A 21,303-nucleotide genomic window follows, 5' to 3' on the forward strand; every position below is an offset into this window, starting at 1 on the left:
TAATTTTTTCATGATGATGAAATTTATATATTACTAATTCTGTAATTAAATTATTTTTATTGTAAAAGTTATCGTCAATTAATAAATAAACAGTATTTCATCTTAATTTTTATTACTAATTAGTCACAAAAATTATTTGGTGCAACATTCTTCCCAAATTTCTTTTTTTTTTTTTTGTAGAGATGGGTTGTTGTTAATCTGGTATTAGTCCATCAAACAGAGATTTAATCCTTCAACAACACCTAATTCCTCAATACCAAGGTATGCCATTCTATGAGTGCAGAAGGAAAATCAGTATTCCCAATTCTGCTGAAATGAGTGCAGAAGGAAAATCAGTATTCCCAATTGACATTTGCTGAATTAGAGTATGGAACTCAAACTTAGGACTAACCAATCCAAGTTTCAAGCAAATGGTATAACACCTTGTCAGATAATTACTAGTAATCTAAAAATCAAAAGATATATTTTGGGGGCAGGTTGATGGCATGAGTTCAGGTGGGGGTTAAGCTTATCAGAGTAATTTCTTCAAAAAATTATAAAACAAATTTCATGTAATTGCTAAATAATCCAATCTTAAAGAATTACGTAAAAACAAAAAACACCTTCAACAAAATCCAAACTATGATCTTACATCCTATCGAAACTTTCTTTTCTCTAATCCAACTCTAACTTAAAACACAATGGAATATGCTCTTCGAGCTCCCCTTCTCCCTCGATCACCTCGAAGATTGAAACCCCATTGTTTCGATTCAACACTATATAAATCACTCTCTAAATCTTCCACAATCTCAGGGAAATTGATCGAGTAGTAGCTGATCATTAATTATGTCCTCGATCGCAGTGCTCAATGCCTTGGACTCTGCCAGGACGCAGTGGTACCACATCACGGCGATCGTGATCGCCGGCATGGGCTTCTTCACCGACGCGTACGACCTCTTCTGCATCTCCACTCTCTCGAAGCTCCTGGGCCGCCTCTACTTCACCAGTGACGACCACAAGGCCCCAGGGAAGCTCCCCCGCGACATAAACAACGCCGTCATCGGGGTGGCCCTGGTCGGCACACTCTCCGGCCAACTCGTCTTCGGCTGGCTCGGTGACAAGCTCGGCCGCAAGCGCGTCTACGGTATTACTCTCATCCTCATGGCCGTCTGCGCTATCTGCTCTGGCCTATCCTTCGGCGGATCCCGCGGCGACCCGGCCAGGGCCCACAAGCCGGTCATCATCACCCTCTGCTTCTTCCGCTTCTGGCTCGGGTTCGGCATCGGCGGAGACTACCCTCTCTCCGCCACCATAATGTCGGAGTACGCCAACAAGACGACACGTGGCGCGTTCATCGCGGCGGTGTTCGCCATGCAGGGCGTCGGGATCATCTTCGCCGGACTGGTGTCGATGACGCTGTCGGCGGTGTTCCTGCGCTACAACCCGGCGCCGGCGTTCAAGGACGACCCGGCGAGGTCCACCCAAGCAGCGGCGGACTACATGTGGCGAATCGTGCTGATGCTGGGGGCTCTGCCCGCGATGGTGACGTTCTACTGGCGGATGAAGATGCCGGAGACTGCGCGATACACGGCGCTGATTGCCGGGGACGCGAAGCAGGCTGCACAGGACATGGCGCGGGTGCTGGAGGTGAAGATGGAGGCGGAGCCGGAGAAGGTAGGGCAGATGAAGGCGGCCAACGAGTACTCGCTCTGGTCCGGGGAGTTCCTCCGCCGGCACGGGCGGCATTTGGTGGGGACAACAACCACGTGGTTCCTCCTCGACATCGCGTTCTACAGTCAGAATTTGACGCAGAAAGACATCTTCCAGGCAGTCAACCTCACGAGTGCCGCGAAAGACGTGAACGCACTCGAAGAGGTGTTCGAGATTTCGCGAGCCATGACCATCGTCGCCATGTTCGGCACCTTCCCCGGTTACTGGTTCACCGTCTACTACATCGAAAAGATCGGAAGGTAAACAGACGAATCAAACTAACGCAATTGGATTAAACTGATTAATTTTGAATTGATTTAGGTATTTGATCCAACTCATCGGCTTCTTCATGATGTCCTTGTTCATGCTGATCATGGGCGTCCTATATGGCTATCTGCGCGATCATAACGCCGCCCTCTTTGCCGCTCTCTTCGCTCTCACTTTCTTCTTCGCCAACTTCGGCCCCAACAGCACCACCTTCGTGCTGCCGGCGGAGCTCTTCCCAACCCGCATCCGCTCCACTTGCCACGCCATTAGCGCCGCCTCCGGAAAGGCCGGCGCCCTCATCGCCGCATTCGTCGTGCAGAGTTACACACTGAATCAGGAGACCGATAAAATCCGCAAAGCCCTTATCGTCCTTGCCTTCACCAACCTGCTCGGATTCTTCTTCACCTTCCTTGTGTCGGAGACCAAGGGCCGGTCCCTCGAGGAGATCTCCGGTGAGAACGAAAGAGCCAAAGCTTCTGCCGACATCGACGTCGAGAAGAGCTCCGCCATGTGAAGTTATCGTTACCCGTATGTTGGCCAAATGAATGAAATGATATGTATGACACGCATGTATTAATGGAATAATGTAAAATATTAATTAAGCATAATTGCTAAATCTAGCCACAAAGTTCGATATGTTATCAAGTATAATAATTATTTTTTTAGGTAAATCGTCCAAATAAATATGGTAATAAATATTTTTAAACTTTACTATATATATATATATATATATATTTTTTTTTTTTCAGCAAATATATTACATATTCCTTGCCTTGTCGGCGATATACTTCACATGGTTTCTATTCAAATCTCAAATCCACAGCTCACAATACGCGTGCGATCCGATCAGCGCCATCGATGCGTTGACTTCCTCCTCCCCCATCGATGCGTTGACTTCTCTCCCTCTATATATATTCTCCGTCGCCGTCGCTCCATGACGACGTAGAAGAAGAAGAAGAAGACCATAACTATATATAGCGAGATATAATGGCGAGTTTGTTCGACAAGGCAAAGGAGTTCGTGGCGGAGAAGATCGCCGGCGTGCCGAAACCGGAGGCCTCCCTTGCCGCCGTCTCCATCAAGTCCTTCTCCCGAGACTCCTTCCTATTCCACAGCGACGTCGCCGTCCACAATCCCTACTCCCGCTCCATCCCCATCTGTGAAGTCTCCTTCTCCCTCAAAAGCGCCGGCAGGTTTTTTACTGAAACCTTGAGAGTATTTTTAATTAAATAGAATTTAATTGATATTTTTGATCTGTTCAATGGGTAAAGGGAGATAGCTTCGGGCAAGATACCGGATCCGGGCTCGCTGGCGGCGAACGGGGAGACGAAGTTGGAGGTGCCGGTGAAGGTGCCGTACGATTTCATGCTCAGCGTGCTGAAGGACGTCGGCCGCGATTGGGACATTGACTACCAGTTGGACGTGGGGCTGATCGTCGACCTGCCGATCGTCGGCGACCTGACCATCCCTCTGTCGGTCAAGGGGGAGATCAAGCTGCCCACCGTCTCTGATCTCTTCAAACTGGGCGGCGACGGATCAGACGACTGAGATTTGATTGGTACGATGATGGACGGTGATGGCAGGCGGTTTCGTTTTCAGAAGGGACTTATTAGTTATAAAAATAAAAAATCTATGTTTGAAAGAAAAATGCACTGGAAATGCTTTTTAATTTTAGCATTTTCTTTTCAATCAGATCAATACCTCTGTAGCCATCCAGACCAACCAATTTAAACCTCAATCAACAAAACCACATCTACATTTGAATCCAGGAAGTGGCATTGCCTTGTTGATTGCCATGAACATTTATCCCTCACCAATCGTATATATACATATGTTTATGTATATATAGCCCAAATTGAAAGCTTTACATGAAATAATTCTTTGTATCGAAGGGTCGCCGCGATCTACCTTCTCGTCGTTAAATTGCAGAGCTTCAAAAGTTTAGTGGCAGTGGTGTCTTCATTTTCTCAGGCAAAATCATTCTTCCTCTGAGCTGAAGGGTTAGACCATCTCCAAGAACTTGATGTTGCCACTGGAGTTGGCAGCGAGCAGCGTGGATGACTGACCTCGCCAGCAGACGCATGACACGAACTGTGATGCGTCGTCGGTTTCCTGGCCCGATATGGGATCGGCATTGCTGAATTTGTAGGAGAGAACTGGCATAGGGAAAGCTTTGTGGTAGATGAAGACCTGAATGAAGATATAGCAGTTTCAGAAGTATCGAAATTAAGAAGCAAGTATGCAAAAGTAAATCTTAGAAACGAAATGTAATCTGGACTCGGTTCTGATGCAACAATAGCCATGATTTGTATTTTCAATGGAGAAGTGGAAGATGGGAAACTGATTGTTAAGAAAGAAGGCAAGAGTTTTACTCCTCAATTTACACAAGGTCAACCGGAGAAAGGTTCAGTGATGAGGCAGGCGGATATACTTCACCTGAACTGCAAGCATTCGCTCGACTTGAGTTTGGTTGGGTTTTTGAATGCAGCGATGAGAATCTGAAAGAAGAGCGGATTGGAGTGGGCTTGTTGGTTCAAAGTAGGTTTCAAAAGGCTATTAGGTGAAACCGGAGTTTGGAAATGTTTAAAATGCAGAAAAATCAACTTCTCTGAATAATCTGACCCCTTTCGATGACTTTGGCTTCCCTTTTATCGACCTTGGAGCAAGTTGCATCCCTAGTAGAGTCAAAACCTCATTGGCAGGCTTGGGTTGCCTCACAACAGTTTTAACACCACGATAATTCGAAATTATGCACATACATTGAACCCCCTCCAGACTGAGAATCAGATATGCAGTACACACAGCGGACGACCCAATTGCCCGCCTCGCTAACCAACTAATAGCAGTTCGGTTTGATGATCGCTCTATGACTCTTCAACCAATAGATGGTTTGACAGGAGTTCAATGTAGAAGAATTTTATAGAACATGGAAATTGAGAATGGGCAAAAAGTTCAAGCTGAAATAGAAAATTTTCACAAACCAATCTAGTTCTAAGCATTTTTGTCTGCCTTCAATGTTCTGGTTTAAGAACATGATGAACCTTATGAACGAAAATTTGCTTTTCATACAGGTTCTAAAAAAGATTTAAGATGCATACCTCATTTGTTTCCGAACCAGTGGCGATGTATCCATCATATACAGATAGCCCAACAAAGTTCTGGAATCGAGATAAAAGACATAAACCAAGTAAGCATAGCAGTATGTAGCAAAAACTAAAATATATTTAAGGGTTAAATGACCAAGATAAGAGAAAGGAAAGGCAATTGGATCGATGAGAATTCTTGTATAACGATCACCATTTCAGAAACGTTGATAACATAACTACATTTTTCACCATCCATGAATGATTAAAACACGCGAAGATTCAGCTTCTCGGCATGTTATATGTGAAACAAAATCAGCAATAAATTATGAAAAGAGAAAAACAGAAGCAGAACTCAACATACCTTATTGTTTGTATGACCTGAAAAGGTTTGGAGTACATTGTCAGCTGCTCTCGTTGTACATGTAGGCAAACTCCAGAGTTTCAATGAATTATCAGTGGACGCAGAGACAAGATTTGATGCATCCAGATACCTCACATAGCTCACAGTTTTCATGTGACCAGGTAACATACAGGAAGGCATCCTCAAGTTACGGAGATCGTAGCAGTAGACCTGATGATCGGCTGAACCAACTGCAAGTGAGTATGCAGAATCAGGATGAAATTGAACAGAACACACATTAGCCTTAGTTCTGATAGTACCAATACTCCCAGCCTGCAAGATGAAATATTTTGTGCACAAGTTAATCAACTCATTCCAAGATGAATTTCCATCTAAATCTTGAAATTAACTCTGCAGCATACATAGTTCAAAAGCAGACATACAGCAAGTGCAAGAATAGAATTGCCTTATTGATACTCCACAGCTTCACAGTACCATCATCACTTCCACTAGCTAACTTCGTCGGATCAGCAAGCGAAAAGTCAACGGACCATACACGTCTCTCGTGTTCCTTCATTTCGACCAAACTTTGACTTCTTGTAACATCCCACACCTGAATAACTTAACAGTGAATTGCATATTGAAGCCAATCGGTGGAATAGATGTACCATAACAAGAATCAAGAAAAGATTACCTGTACTACACCTTCGAAGTCACTCGAAGCTATCTGACTCTTGATATAACTGTTCCAGCAAATACAACTGAGTTTCGATTTATTAGCCATTTCAACAACCGGATAATGAATATCTCGATCTTTATTTAGAATCATGTCACATTCAAAGACTTTGATTTTCTTATTCACACCGGCAGTAGCAAAAAACTCCTTGTCCCTATCGAAACCAATGGAACATACTAAGTTCATGGTATTCAACAAATCACCCTGCTTCAAGTCGGCCCTAACTTTCAACTTGCTGAAGGACAGGTATTTGCTCAAGTCCTCGAGAAATGAACTTATCCATTCACTTTTCCTTCCACCACCGTGTCCTTCTTTAAGAACTGTATCGTCAACTGAACTCCGCTCAGTCCAAACAGCTGATCCTGTGCCATTGCTTGTAGCCGGCAGAAACTTATTTGGTGGCCTGCCTGTTGATTTTGATTGCCTGCATCTTGCAGAAAAGTAAGCTGCCTCCAACTTTTTGAAGTTCTGCATCAATCTAGAACTCTTTGACGCTAAATTCTGCTGATCAATCTGCAGTTCAGTCACTGATCCTGGATCCTCGGAACCCAAATTCGTGAGCTCATTTCCACTTACTTTCTTATAATCTGGTCTGAGACGTTTTCTTGCACCAAGGCAAGATGAATCCATCTTGACCACAGCATATTGTGCGGATTGATCAAACTTTGGGAACGACGATGAGTGTCCATCTTTGTCCAATTTTTGACATGAACTCTGTTTGAGGACCGACCTCTGTTCCTGGATCTCTTGTATATCAGCGGATATACATGTGACAGTGTCGTGCAACCTGTGAGCAACTTCTAGCTTTCGATACTGCAAATGCAAAAGAAACTCCCTAAGCAGTTCCTGATCTTCTATCTCCTCAGATAACTTTGCTACAGATTCACTCTCATCCAAAAAATTTATCTGCTGATTGAGGAATTCGCTATGCAACACTTCACTGGAAAAAATCACATAAAAGATAATCTTTTGGTCAACTTCACGACCACCAAAACCTAATTCCTAAGAATGTGTATCAGCATATATTTAGTTATAAGGTAAACAATAAACAAACAAAAATGCAACTGAATTTATCATTGTTAGATAAAAGTTAAATTTGTTATCTGCTAAAGCAAAGCTAAGCAAGATGAACTACACATTGGCACTCTTGTATTTCTTTCACCGTGAACTTTTTAATTTACTCAGAAGTGAAAATGCATAAGAAAGAATTCCCTTTTTCTGTTGGATTTTAAACAGTAAAAAAAATAATGGAGTAAATTTAATAAATGATTGTAGTTTAACCAATAGATCCGGTACCATGGTACTTGTTGTTTTATAAATAATATTGTTTTGGTAGATGATGTTAGGTCCGACTCAGTGTGTTGCGCATATTTACACATTTCACAAACGTACGTAGCGCAAAGAAAAATAAATAATTACAATTAATTATTATAACACTCGCAACACACGCATGCAGAATACAACAGGTACATGACATAACTGAAAATTTAAAATTTTACAGAATAACAATTATTCTAGACAAATATAACGAATGGCGTGGAATGAGGTTGGAATCAATCGAGCGGCTCTATCGAAGCTCCGCCTCTATTGGTGATCAAGTTCTCGTCTGGCCGGCTTTCTAAATTACGAGTCGCATCATCGTCTTCGGTACTAGTCGACGATCGATAACGATCGATACGAGAAAAAAAACCTTAATAATCAAAACATGAACACCATTTGTCGCAATAGATTTTTGGGATTTTCTCCTTTCTAGTGGTCCTCGCATTTCTCCTTTCTGATGGTCGACAACCTTCGGCAAGCGGTTGGCTCACTGCCACGGGGAGAAGGTGATCGCGAAGAAGGGCTGGGGCGCTAGGGTTCCTCCGTTCGCCTATGCGAAGGAGGCGGTGGGTAGCAACGACCGCTATGCTCGAGAACGGAGGGAGTGACATCACGTGATTAGGGAAGCAGAACGCGCGATTTTCCCAAAATCACGAGTTTTCATTCCTCTATTCTCACTCGTGATTAGGGATAAAGAAAAGAAGGTTGGCCGCGCGCGATCGGGAGGAGAAGAAAGGGATAAACCGAGTTCATCCTTAGGATTCCTTGTAGTGAACTGGTGAATCGGTTACTGTAGCAAGTTAGGGTTTACTGTAGCAAACCGAGTTTAACTTATTACTGTAGCAAACAAGTTAAACCCATATACCGATTAACTTGAGTTCGGTTCAAAACATACTGAGTTCAATTTGTTTCAAAATCAAATCGTTTGCTTCAATAACTACTCCAATTTGAACAAAACTAATTTTGTTCATTTCGTCTTCACAAGATGAAATCTATCATCGCTTCTATTTTGTTAAAATATCTTATATCAGGAACCAAATCAATTTGGTTTATTTCGTCTTCACAAGACGAAGTCCATCATTTTATCTTTGTCCGGTCCAAGTAGAATTTATTTTATTACATTCTGAGAATCTAATTCTCAAACTTGTTTTAAGTTCTTCAAAAAAACTTGTAGTGCGTGTGACCCAATAAGTTCTCGGCTATGTTGGTCATTCGTAATTAATCATTAACTACGGAACAATCATAAGTGACACCTAGTCGTAAATCATAATTTTCAATTGACCGAAAAATCAACGATTGATTCCAGAACCATTTTTAAATTCTTCAGTAACTACAATAAAACGTATCTCGTTCCTTTTACCGTCTTATACTCACTTAGTTTAGGACATAGTCTATTTGTGTCAGTCCCCACTAGGCTGACTACGTCACACCTAGCCCAAGCTTGATTTCTTATTCCATGGATTCAAGTTACTTATACATATGTCCAAGAGTATCATACTCTTGACATCTGATGCTTTGGCCAAAGACTTTCAGTAACAATCTTAATAAACAGTCGCAAGGTATACATCTTTTTTTTTCAAAGAGCAGTGAATCTTCTGTGGGTTATCCAAACACCTTCGGGCACTTCGACTTATACCCAATCATCCCAGATCTACACCTCCTGTGAAATGTTTGTTTAAGATGTCAAAATATAAGTCTCCATGGTCAAGATGACTTGAATACCGCAAGTCAACGGAAACTCGCACTTAAGCTACACTGAGATCTTCATTGATATATGAATAGAACCATATGAAGTCTGATGACAGGTCATTCCAATAAACTAGTTACCTTTAACTATCATCCACGTTTAACTTTCAACATTTAATGTCTTTAACCAGCAAAAACAATTGTTTGATAAATCAAGGAATTTAAAACGTATTAGTCTCAACAGAATCGATAACGTCTGTGCTTATCAATTCATCGACTAAAGATAATTTCAATACATTCATAATTGCACGTATAAAAATACTCACTAATTAAAATTCAATCACAAATTCTCTCATGCTATGAATCATATTGAAAACATTCAGTAAATGAGTTTAAGATTCAATCAAACACATAGAGAATGTACACTCAAATAGTGAATTGTTATTTATCTAATAAATAGTACAATCATAAGACGATTGTCTTAGGACACCTTTCAAATATAACAGATGATACATGTGAAGGAGTAAATGATAAACTCGAATCTTGACGGAAAATACTAGAAGTGAAAGATTTTAATGTTAGTAGAGTATTGACAGAATATATAAAATTTAAATTTAATAATATCAGACCTAATGAGACAATCATTAAGATAGGAGATGATAAATTGTCTGTAACTCAGAGTGTTAGGTATTTATGATCATTTTTGCAAAAAAATGAAAGGATTGAGAGATGTCTTACATAGAAAGATAATTGAAATGGAGGAGAGCATTTGGTATTCTTTGTAATCGTAAAGTATCTATAAGACGTAAAATTTTTTTTACAAAATGACGGTTAGATCTAGGATGTTAAATGGAGCTGAATGTTGGGCTATAACTCGAGCATATGAGTAAAAAATAAGAGGTGTATAGATGAGAATGTTAAAGTGGATGTGCGGATATACAAAAATGGACAGTATAAGAAATAAAAATATTATAGAGAAAGTTGAAGTTATATCTATTAAGGAAAAACTTTTGAGAGACATGTTTATGATAGTACATACATGTATACAGACGATCAATAAATATTTCAATTAGGCGATGTAAAACTATACCAAATATGCATATCAAACGAGTAAGAATAAGACAAAAAAAGACTTGATTAACAATAATAAAATAAAATAAAATAATTTAAATATAAATAATAATATAATAAAGAATAAGACCTAATAACATGGAAAGATCCATATAACCGACCCACCTAGTGAGATAAAGTTTGATTGTTGTTATTGTTTAACCAACCCTTGAAACTAAAGGACAGGAAGAATCAAAGTAATCTCCTTTGCAGAGATGATGCTGCAATTCCAGAGGGTAACAAAGTTCCTGTTTCCATTGGATCTCAATTCATCAATTTAAATGTGATGCTGAAGCAGATGTTGTGTGGACCACTCAATAATTTATCAAAAGCAACATCATGCAGATGCATGCTGCATGAACAAGTAAAGAAGCTCTACTATGCACCGACCTCATCTTTGGCCGGGTATCCGGCTGAGGGTGCAACAGCCATAAGCAGAAAGAAGCTTCCTTTGGCCAGTTTAGCAGTAGCTGTGGCGGAAGGACACGATGCCGGAGGTCCGCCATGATGGTCAGCTTCTCCTCCTGAGAGTTGAACGCGCAGACCAACTGCATACAAAGGAAAATAAGCTCGATCAAGCAGCGGACCCATAGAGCAGAAACATGCAAACAGTGCGGCAACAACCTCGAACAGGAGGACTCCTAATCGGAAAACGTCGGAAGCAAATGTGCCCGGAGCGCCGTCGACTTCCTCGGGACTGGTGTACCAGGTCGACTCCATGAGTAGGATCCGCTTCATCGGGAAGGTGTTGTTTTCTCCAGAGCCGCCGTCGGCGTCCCTGCGTTGGGTAGTGGAGGAAGGCCCTTCGAGTTGCGCCTCAGTGCCTTCGCCTTCGGATGAGGAGTAGGAGGAGGCGGAGCAGGAGGTGGACTCGATAAACGAGACGCGGTTCGAAGGCGATATCACGAAGCAAGAGGGCCGCACGTTGCCGATGACGATGCCCTGCTCCTGCGCCGCGCCCACCGCCTCCACCACCTGCCGGAACACATGCAGGCACTCGAGGATGTCCACCGGCCGCCCCGGCCGGTCGAGCCATTCGCGTAGACTGACATCCCCTCCGCCATCGCCGCTTCCGCCGCCGGAGGAGGAGAGCAAGCGGCGTAGCTTCTCCTTCTCCTCCCTCACAAACTCCTCCTTTTCCTCCTCCTCCTCCTCCTGATCCCAACCTGAGATGCATCCGGTTGCCGCACGGAAAAAGCCAATACTGCCGCTGAAAGCGCCGCCGCCCCCGGCACGAGACGCCGAAGACGACCGCGCCCACCCCGACGTCTCCTCCGAACCACCCATCTACCTCCTCCGCAACGAACGCCGTTCAAATCAAACAAAATCAAATCCAATTAAAACAAAGCGACGACGCCACGATCCATCACAAACCGGCGACTTGCTCCCTCTCCCCGCTCGCTAGCTCAGAGACAAAACAACGCAGCAAGCATTCGCAAACGAGAACCACCACGCAAGGAAGGATAAGGATTACCAAACGCCGCGGAGGCGAAAGAGAGCCGCAAAATCCCACCTTTGATTCGGTCCCTCCGCTTCCGCTTCTTCCCCCTTTCCCTTTCTCGTCACCCTTCGATCGATTTCACGGCTCGCTTCTCTCTCACACCCCCTCTCTCTCTCTCTCTCTCTCTCTCTCTCCGCCTTTAATCGCGCACGCTTGGCGGCCGCTTCGCCTACGGTGAATCGGCGAGCGCTGCGTTCTGGACCACGAAAACCGAACATAGTAACGCTGTAATCAGTAGGGAAAAATAATGGCGGTGTGTTTGGAAGCTGGATAATAGGAAGACGTGGAGCTGCGGCATTAGTGGAGCGACTATGTTCGCTGCGCTGCCGAGCGCACGCGCTTGGCTCCCAAGGCAATCTCGGGCTACGTGGCCCGACTCTGGCCACAGAGCCGATGCGCCGATGGCAGGTGAAGGCAGTGGACCTGATGGGGAGTTGGGTGGGGTGGCAGCCCCCAGCAGCGGTCATCGTCAGCTGCTCGCGAAGTGTTGGATGGAAAGCGCATGCGAGAACTTGTGAGGTGGAGAAGCGGTCGTGCATGGCAGCCTACTGCCTACATGAATATTAGTTAAAAATAAATAGAATAAATAATAAGAAATATAATAAAATAATATTTGAAAGGATAATTGAAAACCTATGGCGGAAGAGAGAATGAGATAGAGAGAGGATTGAAGACTGAAGGGCAAAGCGGGCCCACTCCGACCCGGCCCCCTAAAACGGGGACATTACCCGTGCCGGACAGGCAGCTCCGCGGACGGCGTCTTGATTGGTAGAGTTCTGCGGGCGGTAAAACGAATGAATGTGCCAATAAATACCATACGTCCCTCTTCCGCCAATTGTGGCCACTACTATTTGGTGCCAATCACACAATAGAAAATAAAAAAGAAAAAAGAAAAAAGAAAAAAGAAAAAAGAAAAAAGGAAAAAAAAAAAGGGGCACGATTTTAATTTTCTGTTTTGTTTCTCTACTTCCCTTATTGTTCACTGCAGCTTCAGCAACAGGCTTCCTCGGTATCTGCACGTCAGCAACGCCGGACTTTATGAATCCGTCGCCTCGGCGGGCCTTCTATGATGGGCCCACTTTGCCTTTAGCAACGGTAACGCACAACGCCAGGCTTAACGATGTGGTCTCTCTTGTTTATCATGTTTTAATGCGATATAATTGGCCATCTTTTGAGATGCCAGCTCAGCGCCAGCGCGTCTTGGGGATGGCAGTGTCGAAGGTGTCGGGCCGTATATGGGCCGGTCCGGAGGCTCACTGGGAATCAGGTTGGGCCGATAACTATGGGCCGTTGCAACTTAATTTGCTCGGCAATACGCCCAAATCCTTCGATTAGGTTTTAGACCGCCGCCCTCCGAGGAACCATCGTTGCCCATGGCGTCTCGGCTCAAGGTCGCCGAAGGTACTCTCATGCCCTTTATGTTTTCCGAGATCTGCCACTCTTCTGTGAGGTTTCGTTACCTTGCATTTGATCGGTTGATTTTCCTGCATGTTGCTGTGGTTTGAGTATCTGCATCGGGCGTTAGGAACTCCGGATGGGAACATACATTTAAACTTCAAGGATTGTTACATAAGCCAATTATTAGGCTTATTCTTCAGATTCAATCACTCGCCCAGTGGAGATGATAGAATTAGTTCTCTGTCATTTTGCTTACTGAATCCACTTTGCAAGTCATATTGTAACAGTCCAATTTCAAGTGCGCTCAAAACTCATGATTTTGCAAATCCTATTTTTCAATAACCATGCTAATGATTTTGCATCAAACTCTTGATTAATGTGCACACATCATGAGCATGGAAATGCTTGTATGAGTTCAATATTTCAGTTCAAATACCTGGTTTTGCTAGCTTGTTCTTTAGGGCTTACTTGTGTGGGACTTTTTTTTTCTCACTAAACCTAGAGATACTATTATTATTGCTCAAGCACCAGAAGCCACTGTGAATGCATGAAAAGAACAGCAAATATTACTTCCATTACATTAACAGTCTAGTTTGAAGGTTTTTTTCAGATGGATTATGCACAAGCATGTATTAGTAGTTAATCAACCATTTCATATCTGACACAATAGTTCACACAAAAGGCACTCCACTTCACCCACCTACAATCTTATAGTTGCTCCAATGGCTTGGAAGCCAAGTTCAATCAAAGGAGCTCGAAGAAGTGGGAATTGGATGTGACCTATTCTGACCTTGTCGGCACCCTAGATATAGGTAGAGTTTCCTCGACCACCCGAAAAATATGCACACGGAGCTCGACCGTACCGACGAGCTCAAAAACACAGAAGTCTCCTTCCTCGAGTTTGTTGGCTTTTACAAAAGCCATCCACCCTCTTGATATTTTGCTGCCCCTCTCCTTTGCAATGTAGTTCACAACCCAGGACCTGTCGCTCGGGTCATGGAGGATTAAGTTTGAGGTATTCTGTGGAAGATGCACCCGTGAAAACTGAGTAGGGATATTCTGCAACCAGCTATAACCTAGTTAAACTCACGGGAAACAAGATCGTGAAAGTTCATAGTTTTTTAATAAAAAGGCATCACTCACCATGTATGCCTTGAAAAGAGTGGTTGTCGACATGCGAATGATGGTGTGAGGAAGTGCAGAAGTGAAAGAGTTGGCGACTTTATGCGCTTTCAACTTTTCTTCATCTGTCACAGGTCTTCTTCTTGTTGATGATATGCAAAGTCTCCTGTACTTACTTTTGTTGCGAATCATACTAAGTGGAAGCTCAAACTCTTCCATTTTAAGCTTGCCATTCCAGATTGGATCAGGGAATGCCACACATCTTTCTGCATTCAATCAACTCCGTGTTTTAGTCTCTCAATTTGCATGAGTAAACAATCAATTCATAAAGCTGAATTCACTTCAGGCAAGAACTCACGTTATGTTTCAGATCAAGTCTGACAGAATGATTTTTCATGCATTCAGATACTAAGTTTGATAGAATTGTATTATCCTTGTAATCCTTCTCAGCTATTCTATATCAATCTCAGGAATGGCTATTCCAGGAAGAATTATTCTTGTATTATCCTTGTTAGCTATTCTTTATATGATCACAGGAATGCTTATTCTGATATTTTAGAATTGTTATTCCATGAACCGAACCAATGACTGATTGGAGTTTCATATATGCAATTGTTACCTTGAGTAGGTAAATAAGACTGGGTTTGTAATGGTTTAGTTTCCTCCTCTCCATGTTTCATAATTTCCTCCTTGACAGTGCAGCTGCCAACTTCCACAGGTTCTTCCTTTGGCCGGCGACCTCTCGTCTTCCACCGCTGCTTCCACCGTCTGACCGCAAAAGCGTCCTCCCTCTCGCACGCAGTGGTGTCGAAAAGGAACACGGTGAAGTGCATATTGCCATCGTACCGGAAGACTACGAACTCGCATTCTTTCAGAGAGTGATCCTTCACGAACTTGCCCCAGCCGGAGGCAAGGAACGTGCCTTCCCTGTTTCTCCTCAGCTCCACACTCCATTTGCTTCCGCTGGGGCCGTGAAGGAAGATGACCGTTTTGGACTCTGTGGCTGGACCTGGAATGTGTTTCAGAAACTTTGGGGGAATCCTCTGCAGCAGATTCAAAGAGCAAGTAAACAGAAATCAAAGCGCCACAGGGGAAGCTCTTTCAGATAAAGATAGAACAGGGAGGAGCTTGCCAGGTGGTGAGTGAAGTCGCCGAGGAGGACTTTGAAGAAGTGGGGCTTCCTCTTCCTCACCAGGTTCTGCTGCTGCTGCTTCTTGATTGTGTTCTTTCCTCCTCCTGCTGCTTCTGCTGCTGTTGGGACTTCATGGTGGCTCTCAGATTGGAAAGGCGCAGGTGGTGGATCAAATTAGTGCGGTGGAAGGATTGATATGATGCTGAATTATAGATAGGGAAGAAAGCACAAAGTCTCAAAGAGCAATAAAAGGAGCGCTGCTTTTGAGGTCTCTCGCTCTGCTTTAATTTCCTCAACGGAAGGACAAGATCGAAGTCTACGCCTACTGGTGCCATTTGCCTTCTCCACTACTGCAGCGCACACGCACAACTCTCTCTCTCTCTCTCTTCAATCTAGCTCTGTGGTTTTCTTCCTTGCTGCCATTTGTATCGCTGCGCCATTGCAGCAGCACACACAACTCCCTCTTCCATCTCTCACTGTTGCAATGGGTTGCTGCCTATCTGGCTCAGGAAAGAAAATGAAATATATATATATATGAAGGTTCCTTCTTAGAGGATGCCAAAATTTTCATATAATAACTCAAAATCAATCTCAAATGCAGTTTACTTTTCTATAAAGTCATAGTTTGATCTTTTAAGGTCACTGTTTGGTTGTGAAAAAGCTACAACTCATACAGTGGTTTCACTTTCATTGAGGTCTTTTATTAGCACAGCAGATAAGTATTGTAATTTGATTACAGTGCTATATTTCATTACATGAGTGTGATAGTTTGATTGAGATGTCATAGTTTGATTCTGTATATTAACGTAGTAAGTAGGGATTATATTTTGATTATAGTAAATATTCCAATTCAGTTAGACTGCTGGTTGACGTATCACCATTTAGTTTGAATTAGTATTTAATACATGTAAACCAGTTAATATGAAAACCTAAAAATATAATTAATGTATTTAATCAGTTAATTAAAAGACGTAAAAAATTTAAAAAGAATATTTGAACCAAACATTGCTGTCCTCTTCATATTTTCCCTTCCAAATAAATAGAAAAAGCTTTTTTCAAGCGCATCCGTGTGACAATTTTGAACAATCTTACCGAGAGTAATAGCTTCAAAGAAACAATGAACGCAAGAGCAAAATTAATTATAATCCCACAAAGTCATCATAATGTATTCATTTCAGCCAAGGTAAATCTTCCCTTCATAATTACATGCAAAAGTAAATTTTAAGATTAAAAACTCTTTTAGGGCAAATCATCCTCCCAATCATAGACCAATGAGAATGATACATGCCATTTTTCGATAAGCTTACAGGAACGCTTGAGAAGCAGTAAGTAGTATCAGCATCAGTAGCATCATACTTTGTCATCATGGAACCACCACCTGGTCTCTTTGGGAGATCGGCCATTCCGACAGTTCTTCACGTATCGATCGTTATCTTGTGGACGTTGCTGCAATGGCAAGATAGATTTCACCAGCAATGTTAGAAAATAAGATTTAATGTGTGAGGGAGGGGTGCGTGTAGAGACCTTCACGGTCGAACTGGATAACATGGATAAAATGCTGATGCAGACTGAGCTTACAGTCATTGCTGGAGACCAGGAATCATACAAGATATCTGTGAAAGGCACCAAACGAGATGTTACCATAATATATCTTTTCGAAACTATCTCATGATATTCTTCACCCATTCACAAATGAGAATGAATGATGTATACCGAAAGATTTATCTAGGAATATAAGATTATAGCAAAAGCAGGATCTTACCAACATGAATACATGAAGGTTCTGTCCAATGTATAAAGGTTGTAACTAAACAACCATCAACAGTAAATGGTGAAATAAACAACCTAAAAATAACCTTATATTGCAAGTAAACTGTTATTTTTTTCGTAAGAACCAACTAATAAAGGAATATCAAACTTCGCTGAGTGGTTAACTAATAAAGGAATATAAAGGCATTCCCAGCACAGATAAGGTTCATAGTTATGAACTTCAAACTGTTGCATTTCAGTACTAAAATAGGCACAGACATGTTATCTGACATGAGGAATTAGTTTAAAATGCATCGAGTTTCCTAGTGAAGAATGAATTATATGTGTTTCTCATATTCAAACACAATGCATAAATCAAAGTTGACTAAATCCTACAACTAACCATGAAAGGTCTTAGTAATTTTTCAGATGTATAAGAAACTTCCTCTTCATGGTTTGCAATTGTGTGATATGTTTACCAATAAGCTGTAGAAATCCCACATCAAACACATTTATTTTGCAAAGAAAATGCAAACAAAAATAATCTAGACCTACCTCCACTAATTTGCAGTAAAAAAATAAAGGAAGGTACGAAACATTGTAATTGTGTAAAGCCAATTCCATTCTCTTGGAGCTTTTCCCATACGCAACATGATTCAGAGCACAAAATATATCGACAATGCAAAGGCCTGAGAACCATGTCTATTACAAAACAATTCCATCTACATTTGACTACTAACAAGTCTAGCTTAACCATGATGGCTGTATACAATACAATAATACACGGTACTCTTAGATATTCTTCAATACAGTCCACTGTTAAACTATTGGAATTTGATTTGGTTTGGTAAGATAAAAAATAGATATTTCTACATCTTGTGAAGTTATCTTACATACCAAGCAGATAATTCATCTTAACCTACATCTGTAGGGTGAAAGGATCATGTAATTTTGTGTATGTTCATTTAGTGTCCTCTTACAGATCAACACTTAGAGCTTTAAAGATAGATATTTTACACTCCTTGTTTCTAACTTGATAAGGCATAACTTGAGTACTCGTCCAGCTTGAGAAATGTAGACTGTTTCTTAATTGTAGACTAAGGACACTCATACTATTACTTATTAGTCTAAGATCAAGAGTGGAATAGAATTCAAGCGCAAAAAAGTTATCGATTAAAGGGCCAATCCAGACTCGGGTAATGGCCATATTGAAACTTTTCATACAAGCAACAGAAAAGTAATCACACATTTTTAATGGCAAGATGCCATTCTTGCAAGTTGTAGTAGAACAAAAATAAAGATGATCCATTCATGTAAGGAATGTATTCGGCAAACTTTGTGATTCCACTAAGTGCTTATAGAAACATGAGAATTACCTAAACATATGTGCCCGTTGCTATAGATGTGCGGATGAAGAGGCGCAGGGTGCAAAAATATGACCTGAAGGAAACTCACTCAATCACAACCCTAATTAACAACATCTCAAAGGGGCACAACCACCCCTGCCTAAATTTTGCTTACCTGCGGTGCTTCCATGGGATAATGCTCCGGGAAATCGACCTGCAGCTGGTACTTCTCGTTCGTGTACAGCGTCCCGGGTGCTCCGATCACCTCAACCACCCACCTTTTGGAAGGATAAAAAAAGCCAAAAATCAAGTCAACTACTGAAAGCGCGAAAGGAACCAGAAAGCAGAGAGGAAGCCCAAGATGCAACCTTTGGAGGTTATCGGAGACTTTGTGCTTGAACCCGGCCGGGGGGTTGACTTGCCATTCCACCAGCTCTTTCTGGAGCCTATTGCATGCGATCTTGCTCAAGGCCTGAGATCGAACGGCAGGTGCCGCGAGAAATTGACCATCGGGATATGAAAGAACCGCAGGCGACGATCGACGGGGAAACGAAGAGGCATAGAAAGAAGGGCGCGGAGGAAAAAGAGTACCTTACGCGATGAGGCGGAGGAGCTGGTCATGCTTCAGCGGGCGCCGACGGAGACGGCTACGACGGCGGCGGCGGCGGCAGTGAGAGAGAGAGAGAGAGAGAGATGAGGAAAAAAGGCGTCTTTTTGCTGTTTCTGATATAAACGCATATTGTTTGCTTCCGCAGTGGGTTTGTTATTGACGATTCTACCCCTACACTTGCAATTATTTCTTTTATCAATCAAACCATTATTATCATTAATTAATAAACAAATAATAAATTAACGATGCAATATAATTTAAACATGTAAAAATCAGCTAACTTGTTCAACAACTTATCCTTCGTTAACGTTTTGAGTGTTTTTTTTTTTAATGTTGACGAAAATCTAGATGATATTCTTTTTCGTTTAATCAATTATAATTTTTTTAATTTATTTTTTTTTATGATAAATTTTGTGTGAGACCGAAATGATAAATTTTATCTTTTTACTAAAATAAATATTTTTTTAATATTATATATAATTTAGCTATTTAAAATATTTAATTATTTAAAAAATATATACTAACTTTTTATTATTGATCATAAGAGGGACAAATTCAATCCTAGCCATGGAGGGGATTTAATGAGGTATAATGATAAAATATTTAAAAAAATTAAATTTAAATTTAAATTTTAAACAGATTTTTAAGTATGCATGAGTTATATATATAAAGGAGATGCTCATCATCCACTATGCATTCAACCACAAATTGTTTGGCAAGTGTAGGAATATTGGAATTATATTGTCTCTCAATTATATTCCATTTAGGATGATAAGGAATAAAGGCAATTAGGGATGAAACTGAGTGAAATATTAAATTTACAGTCTATTTATTATTTTAAGTTTTTGAACAAAGTCAATTTTAGAATAAAACAATAATAAAGAAAAGGAAATGTCTACAGAAAAATGACAGTCTCATATAAACTTATATATATCACATTATGCAGCTAGCTATCACAAATCTATGGAGAATTAATGGTCCATTTGGCATTCTTTTATTGGCTCGTCGAGGATAAGGCTATCCTTCCATCCAATAGCCTTGCAAGTTTTTGTGTGGCGCAAGCTCACTTCTCCTCTTTGTCCCCCTTCCAACAATTCCATTAAATCCTACTAACGACACGCCTCTCTTCCACACTGCGGCAACCGCAAACTCAAAGTAGCTCACCTTGCTCCTCTACTCATGGCCACTGTCGTTGCTGCTGCCGCTCCCGCCTCGACCTTCGCCCATCGCACTGTCCTCCCGAGGCAGTCAGCCACTGGTTCTCCGTCGGCCCTCGGTGCGTTACTGTTCCATATATTTATACACTCCTTTGCTTTTTCGATCGAGTAGTACTCTTGCCTCAGCTGGCTTGAGCTCTCTGCAGGCTTGCCTCAGCTGGCTTGCAAGGGTGGGAGGAGCGTGCGGTGCTCGATGGAGGCGAAGTCGAGGGCCGTGGCCACGACCAGTACTGCGGCGGCGGTGATGGCGATGGCAGCGTCGGCGAGCCCTGTGCTAGCGTTGGTGGACGATAGGATGAGCACTGAAGGGACGGGATTGAGCTTGGGGATCAGCAACAACTTGCTGGGATGGATACTGTTTGGAGTGTTCGGACTGATTTGGGCTCTCTATTTTGTGTACACCTCCACGCTCGAGGAGGACGAAGACTCTGCTCTCTCACTCTAATTTTCTAAATCGCTGAACATGTTTAAGGGATCATGACGTACGGCCTGAGTCCACTGTAATCATCGTATAAAATTACTCGAGTAATTAAGCTCTTGATCGTGTGCTTAGTTACATTGGTGCGCAGTTAATTAATTATAATAAGCAAATGATATTAATAGCCCATAAACTGATTGATCTCAACCCTACAAATCCAACGGCAGCAGCAGCAGCTGATTAAAGGCATAACATAGAAAAAACAAATTGGTACGGCCGATCATCGACCGTTTCAGGTGGGATCCGAGCTCTATAAATACAGATGCGAAGAATTAAAAGGCATAATCCGGGCGAGGAGGATCCGGTCTCCGGGGAGCTGGTGGTGGACGGTCGATGCGGAGACGTTGGACGATGTCGAGGAAGAAACAAGGGGCGTGATCTTGCCGGTTTCGTTCATGGTACGTTCGCCAAAGGATATCGTGCCGGATGTGGATTGATCCGCGGAGGAGCATCCACCAGATGGGGTTTGTTGGATCGTTGCTCCACAAGTGCGCTGTTGAATTAATTTCAAAGTTT

At 42.1% G+C, this 21,303-nt stretch overlaps 5 protein-coding genes and 1 pseudogene across 6 annotated transcripts; 3 read left to right on the forward strand and 3 right to left on the reverse strand.

The window, feature by feature from the left end:
• The first annotated feature begins 825 nt into the window (after window positions 1–825).
• LOC141832531 (low affinity inorganic phosphate transporter 4-like) lies at window positions 826–2,470 on the forward strand. The gene is made up of 2 exons (XM_074720028.1): window positions 826–1,949; window positions 2,011–2,470. The coding sequence occupies exons 1-2, from the start codon at window positions 826–828 to the stop codon at window positions 2,468–2,470; spliced, it is 1,584 nt and encodes a 527-aa protein (XP_074576129.1).
• Window positions 2,471–2,916: 446 nt separating this feature from the next.
• Window positions 2,917–3,688, forward strand: LOC141831452 (desiccation protectant protein Lea14 homolog). The gene is made up of 2 exons (XM_074718811.1): window positions 2,917–3,149; window positions 3,228–3,688. The coding sequence occupies exons 1-2, from the start codon at window positions 2,944–2,946 to the stop codon at window positions 3,502–3,504; spliced, it is 483 nt and encodes a 160-aa protein (XP_074574912.1). The 5' UTR covers window positions 2,917–2,943; the 3' UTR covers window positions 3,505–3,688.
• A 53-nt stretch (window positions 3,689–3,741) lies between these two features.
• On the reverse strand, window positions 3,742–11,789 carry LOC141831451 (protein SPA1-RELATED 4-like). 2 transcript variants are annotated; one of them, XM_074718809.1, is made up of 7 exons: window positions 10,859–11,789; window positions 10,625–10,782; window positions 6,077–7,058; window positions 5,849–5,995; window positions 5,404–5,715; window positions 5,055–5,114; window positions 3,742–4,146 (listed from the first exon to the last, which is right to left on the reverse strand). In XM_074718809.1, exons 1-7 carry the CDS (start codon window positions 11,519–11,521, stop codon window positions 3,958–3,960), a joined length of 2,511 nt encoding a protein of 836 aa, XP_074574910.1. In that variant the 5' UTR covers window positions 11,522–11,789; the 3' UTR covers window positions 3,742–3,957. The 2 variants fall into 2 exon arrangements, with proteins under 2 accessions (XP_074574910.1, XP_074574911.1); XM_074718810.1 differs by lacking the exons at window positions 3,742–4,146; window positions 5,055–5,114 and having other exon boundaries at window positions 5,473–5,715; window positions 5,826–5,995.
• Window positions 11,790–13,808: 2,019 nt separating this feature from the next.
• On the reverse strand, window positions 13,809–15,521 carry LOC141831454 (B3 domain-containing protein Os01g0723500-like; annotated as a pseudogene).
• Window positions 15,522–16,518: 997 nt separating this feature from the next.
• On the reverse strand, window positions 16,519–19,174 carry LOC141831671 (putative ubiquitin-conjugating enzyme E2 16). The gene is made up of 6 exons (XM_074719083.1): window positions 19,074–19,174; window positions 18,851–18,954; window positions 18,658–18,760; window positions 18,513–18,576; window positions 16,912–17,000; window positions 16,519–16,833 (listed from the first exon to the last, which is right to left on the reverse strand). The coding sequence occupies exons 1-6, from the start codon at window positions 19,101–19,103 to the stop codon at window positions 16,738–16,740; spliced, it is 486 nt and encodes a 161-aa protein (XP_074575184.1). The 5' UTR covers window positions 19,104–19,174; the 3' UTR covers window positions 16,519–16,737.
• A 1,025-nt stretch (window positions 19,175–20,199) lies between these two features.
• Window positions 20,200–20,865, forward strand: LOC141831453 (photosystem II reaction center W protein, chloroplastic). Its single transcript, XM_074718812.1, has 2 exons — window positions 20,200–20,368; window positions 20,456–20,865. Exons 1-2 carry the CDS (start codon window positions 20,272–20,274, stop codon window positions 20,752–20,754), a joined length of 396 nt encoding a protein of 131 aa, XP_074574913.1. The 5' UTR covers window positions 20,200–20,271; the 3' UTR covers window positions 20,755–20,865.
• The last annotated feature ends 438 nt before the right edge of the window (window positions 20,866–21,303 follow it).

This window comes from Curcuma longa, chromosome 7 (assembly GCF_044706935.1).
Source record: "Curcuma longa cultivar G26 ecotype Majalengka, Jawa Barat chromosome 7, ITB_CL_G26_1.1, whole genome shotgun sequence".
NCBI classification, from domain to species: Eukaryota; Viridiplantae; Streptophyta; class Magnoliopsida; order Zingiberales; family Zingiberaceae; genus Curcuma; species Curcuma longa.

Excerpts from the sequence above, each read along its gene's own strand:
- LOC141832531 (XM_074720028.1), top strand. The coding sequence starts at position 826 with ATGTCCTCGATCGCAGTGCTCAATGCCTTGGACTCTGCCAGGACGCAG. Across the intron at positions 1,950-2,010 it reads TACATCGAAAAGATCGGAAG|GTATTTGATCCAACTCATCG; the intron begins GTAAACAGACGA and ends GAATTGATTTAG.
- LOC141831452 (XM_074718811.1), top strand. The coding sequence starts at position 2,944 with ATGGCGAGTTTGTTCGACAAGGCAAAGGAGTTCGTGGCGGAGAAGATC. Across the intron at positions 3,150-3,227 it reads TCCCTCAAAAGCGCCGGCAG|GGAGATAGCTTCGGGCAAGA; the intron begins GTTTTTTACTGA and ends CAATGGGTAAAG.
- LOC141831451 (XM_074718809.1), bottom strand. The coding sequence starts at position 11,521 with ATGGGTGGTTCGGAGGAGACGTCGGGGTGGGCGCGGTCGTCTTCGGCG. Across the intron at positions 10,783-10,858 it reads TAGGAGTCCTCCTGTTCGAG|TTGGTCTGCGCGTTCAACTC; the intron begins GTTGTTGCCGCA and ends CTTTGTATGCAG. Across the intron at positions 5,996-6,076 it reads ACTTCGAAGGTGTAGTACAG|GTGTGGGATGTTACAAGAAG; the intron begins GTAATCTTTTCT and ends TAAGTTATTCAG.
- LOC141831671 (XM_074719083.1), bottom strand. The coding sequence starts at position 19,103 with ATGACCAGCTCCTCCGCCTCATCGCGTAAG. Across the intron at positions 18,577-18,657 it reads ATCCCATGGAAGCACCGCAG|GTCATATTTTTGCACCCTGC; the intron begins GTAAGCAAAATT and ends AGTTTCCTTCAG. Across the intron at positions 16,834-16,911 it reads TATCCAGTTCGACCGTGAAG|CAACGTCCACAAGATAACGA; the intron begins GTCTCTACACGC and ends TTGCCATTGCAG.
- LOC141831453 (XM_074718812.1), top strand. The coding sequence starts at position 20,272 with ATGGCCACTGTCGTTGCTGCTGCCGCTCCCGCCTCGACCTTCGCCCAT. Across the intron at positions 20,369-20,455 it reads TGGTTCTCCGTCGGCCCTCG|GCTTGCCTCAGCTGGCTTGC; the intron begins GTGCGTTACTGT and ends AGCTCTCTGCAG.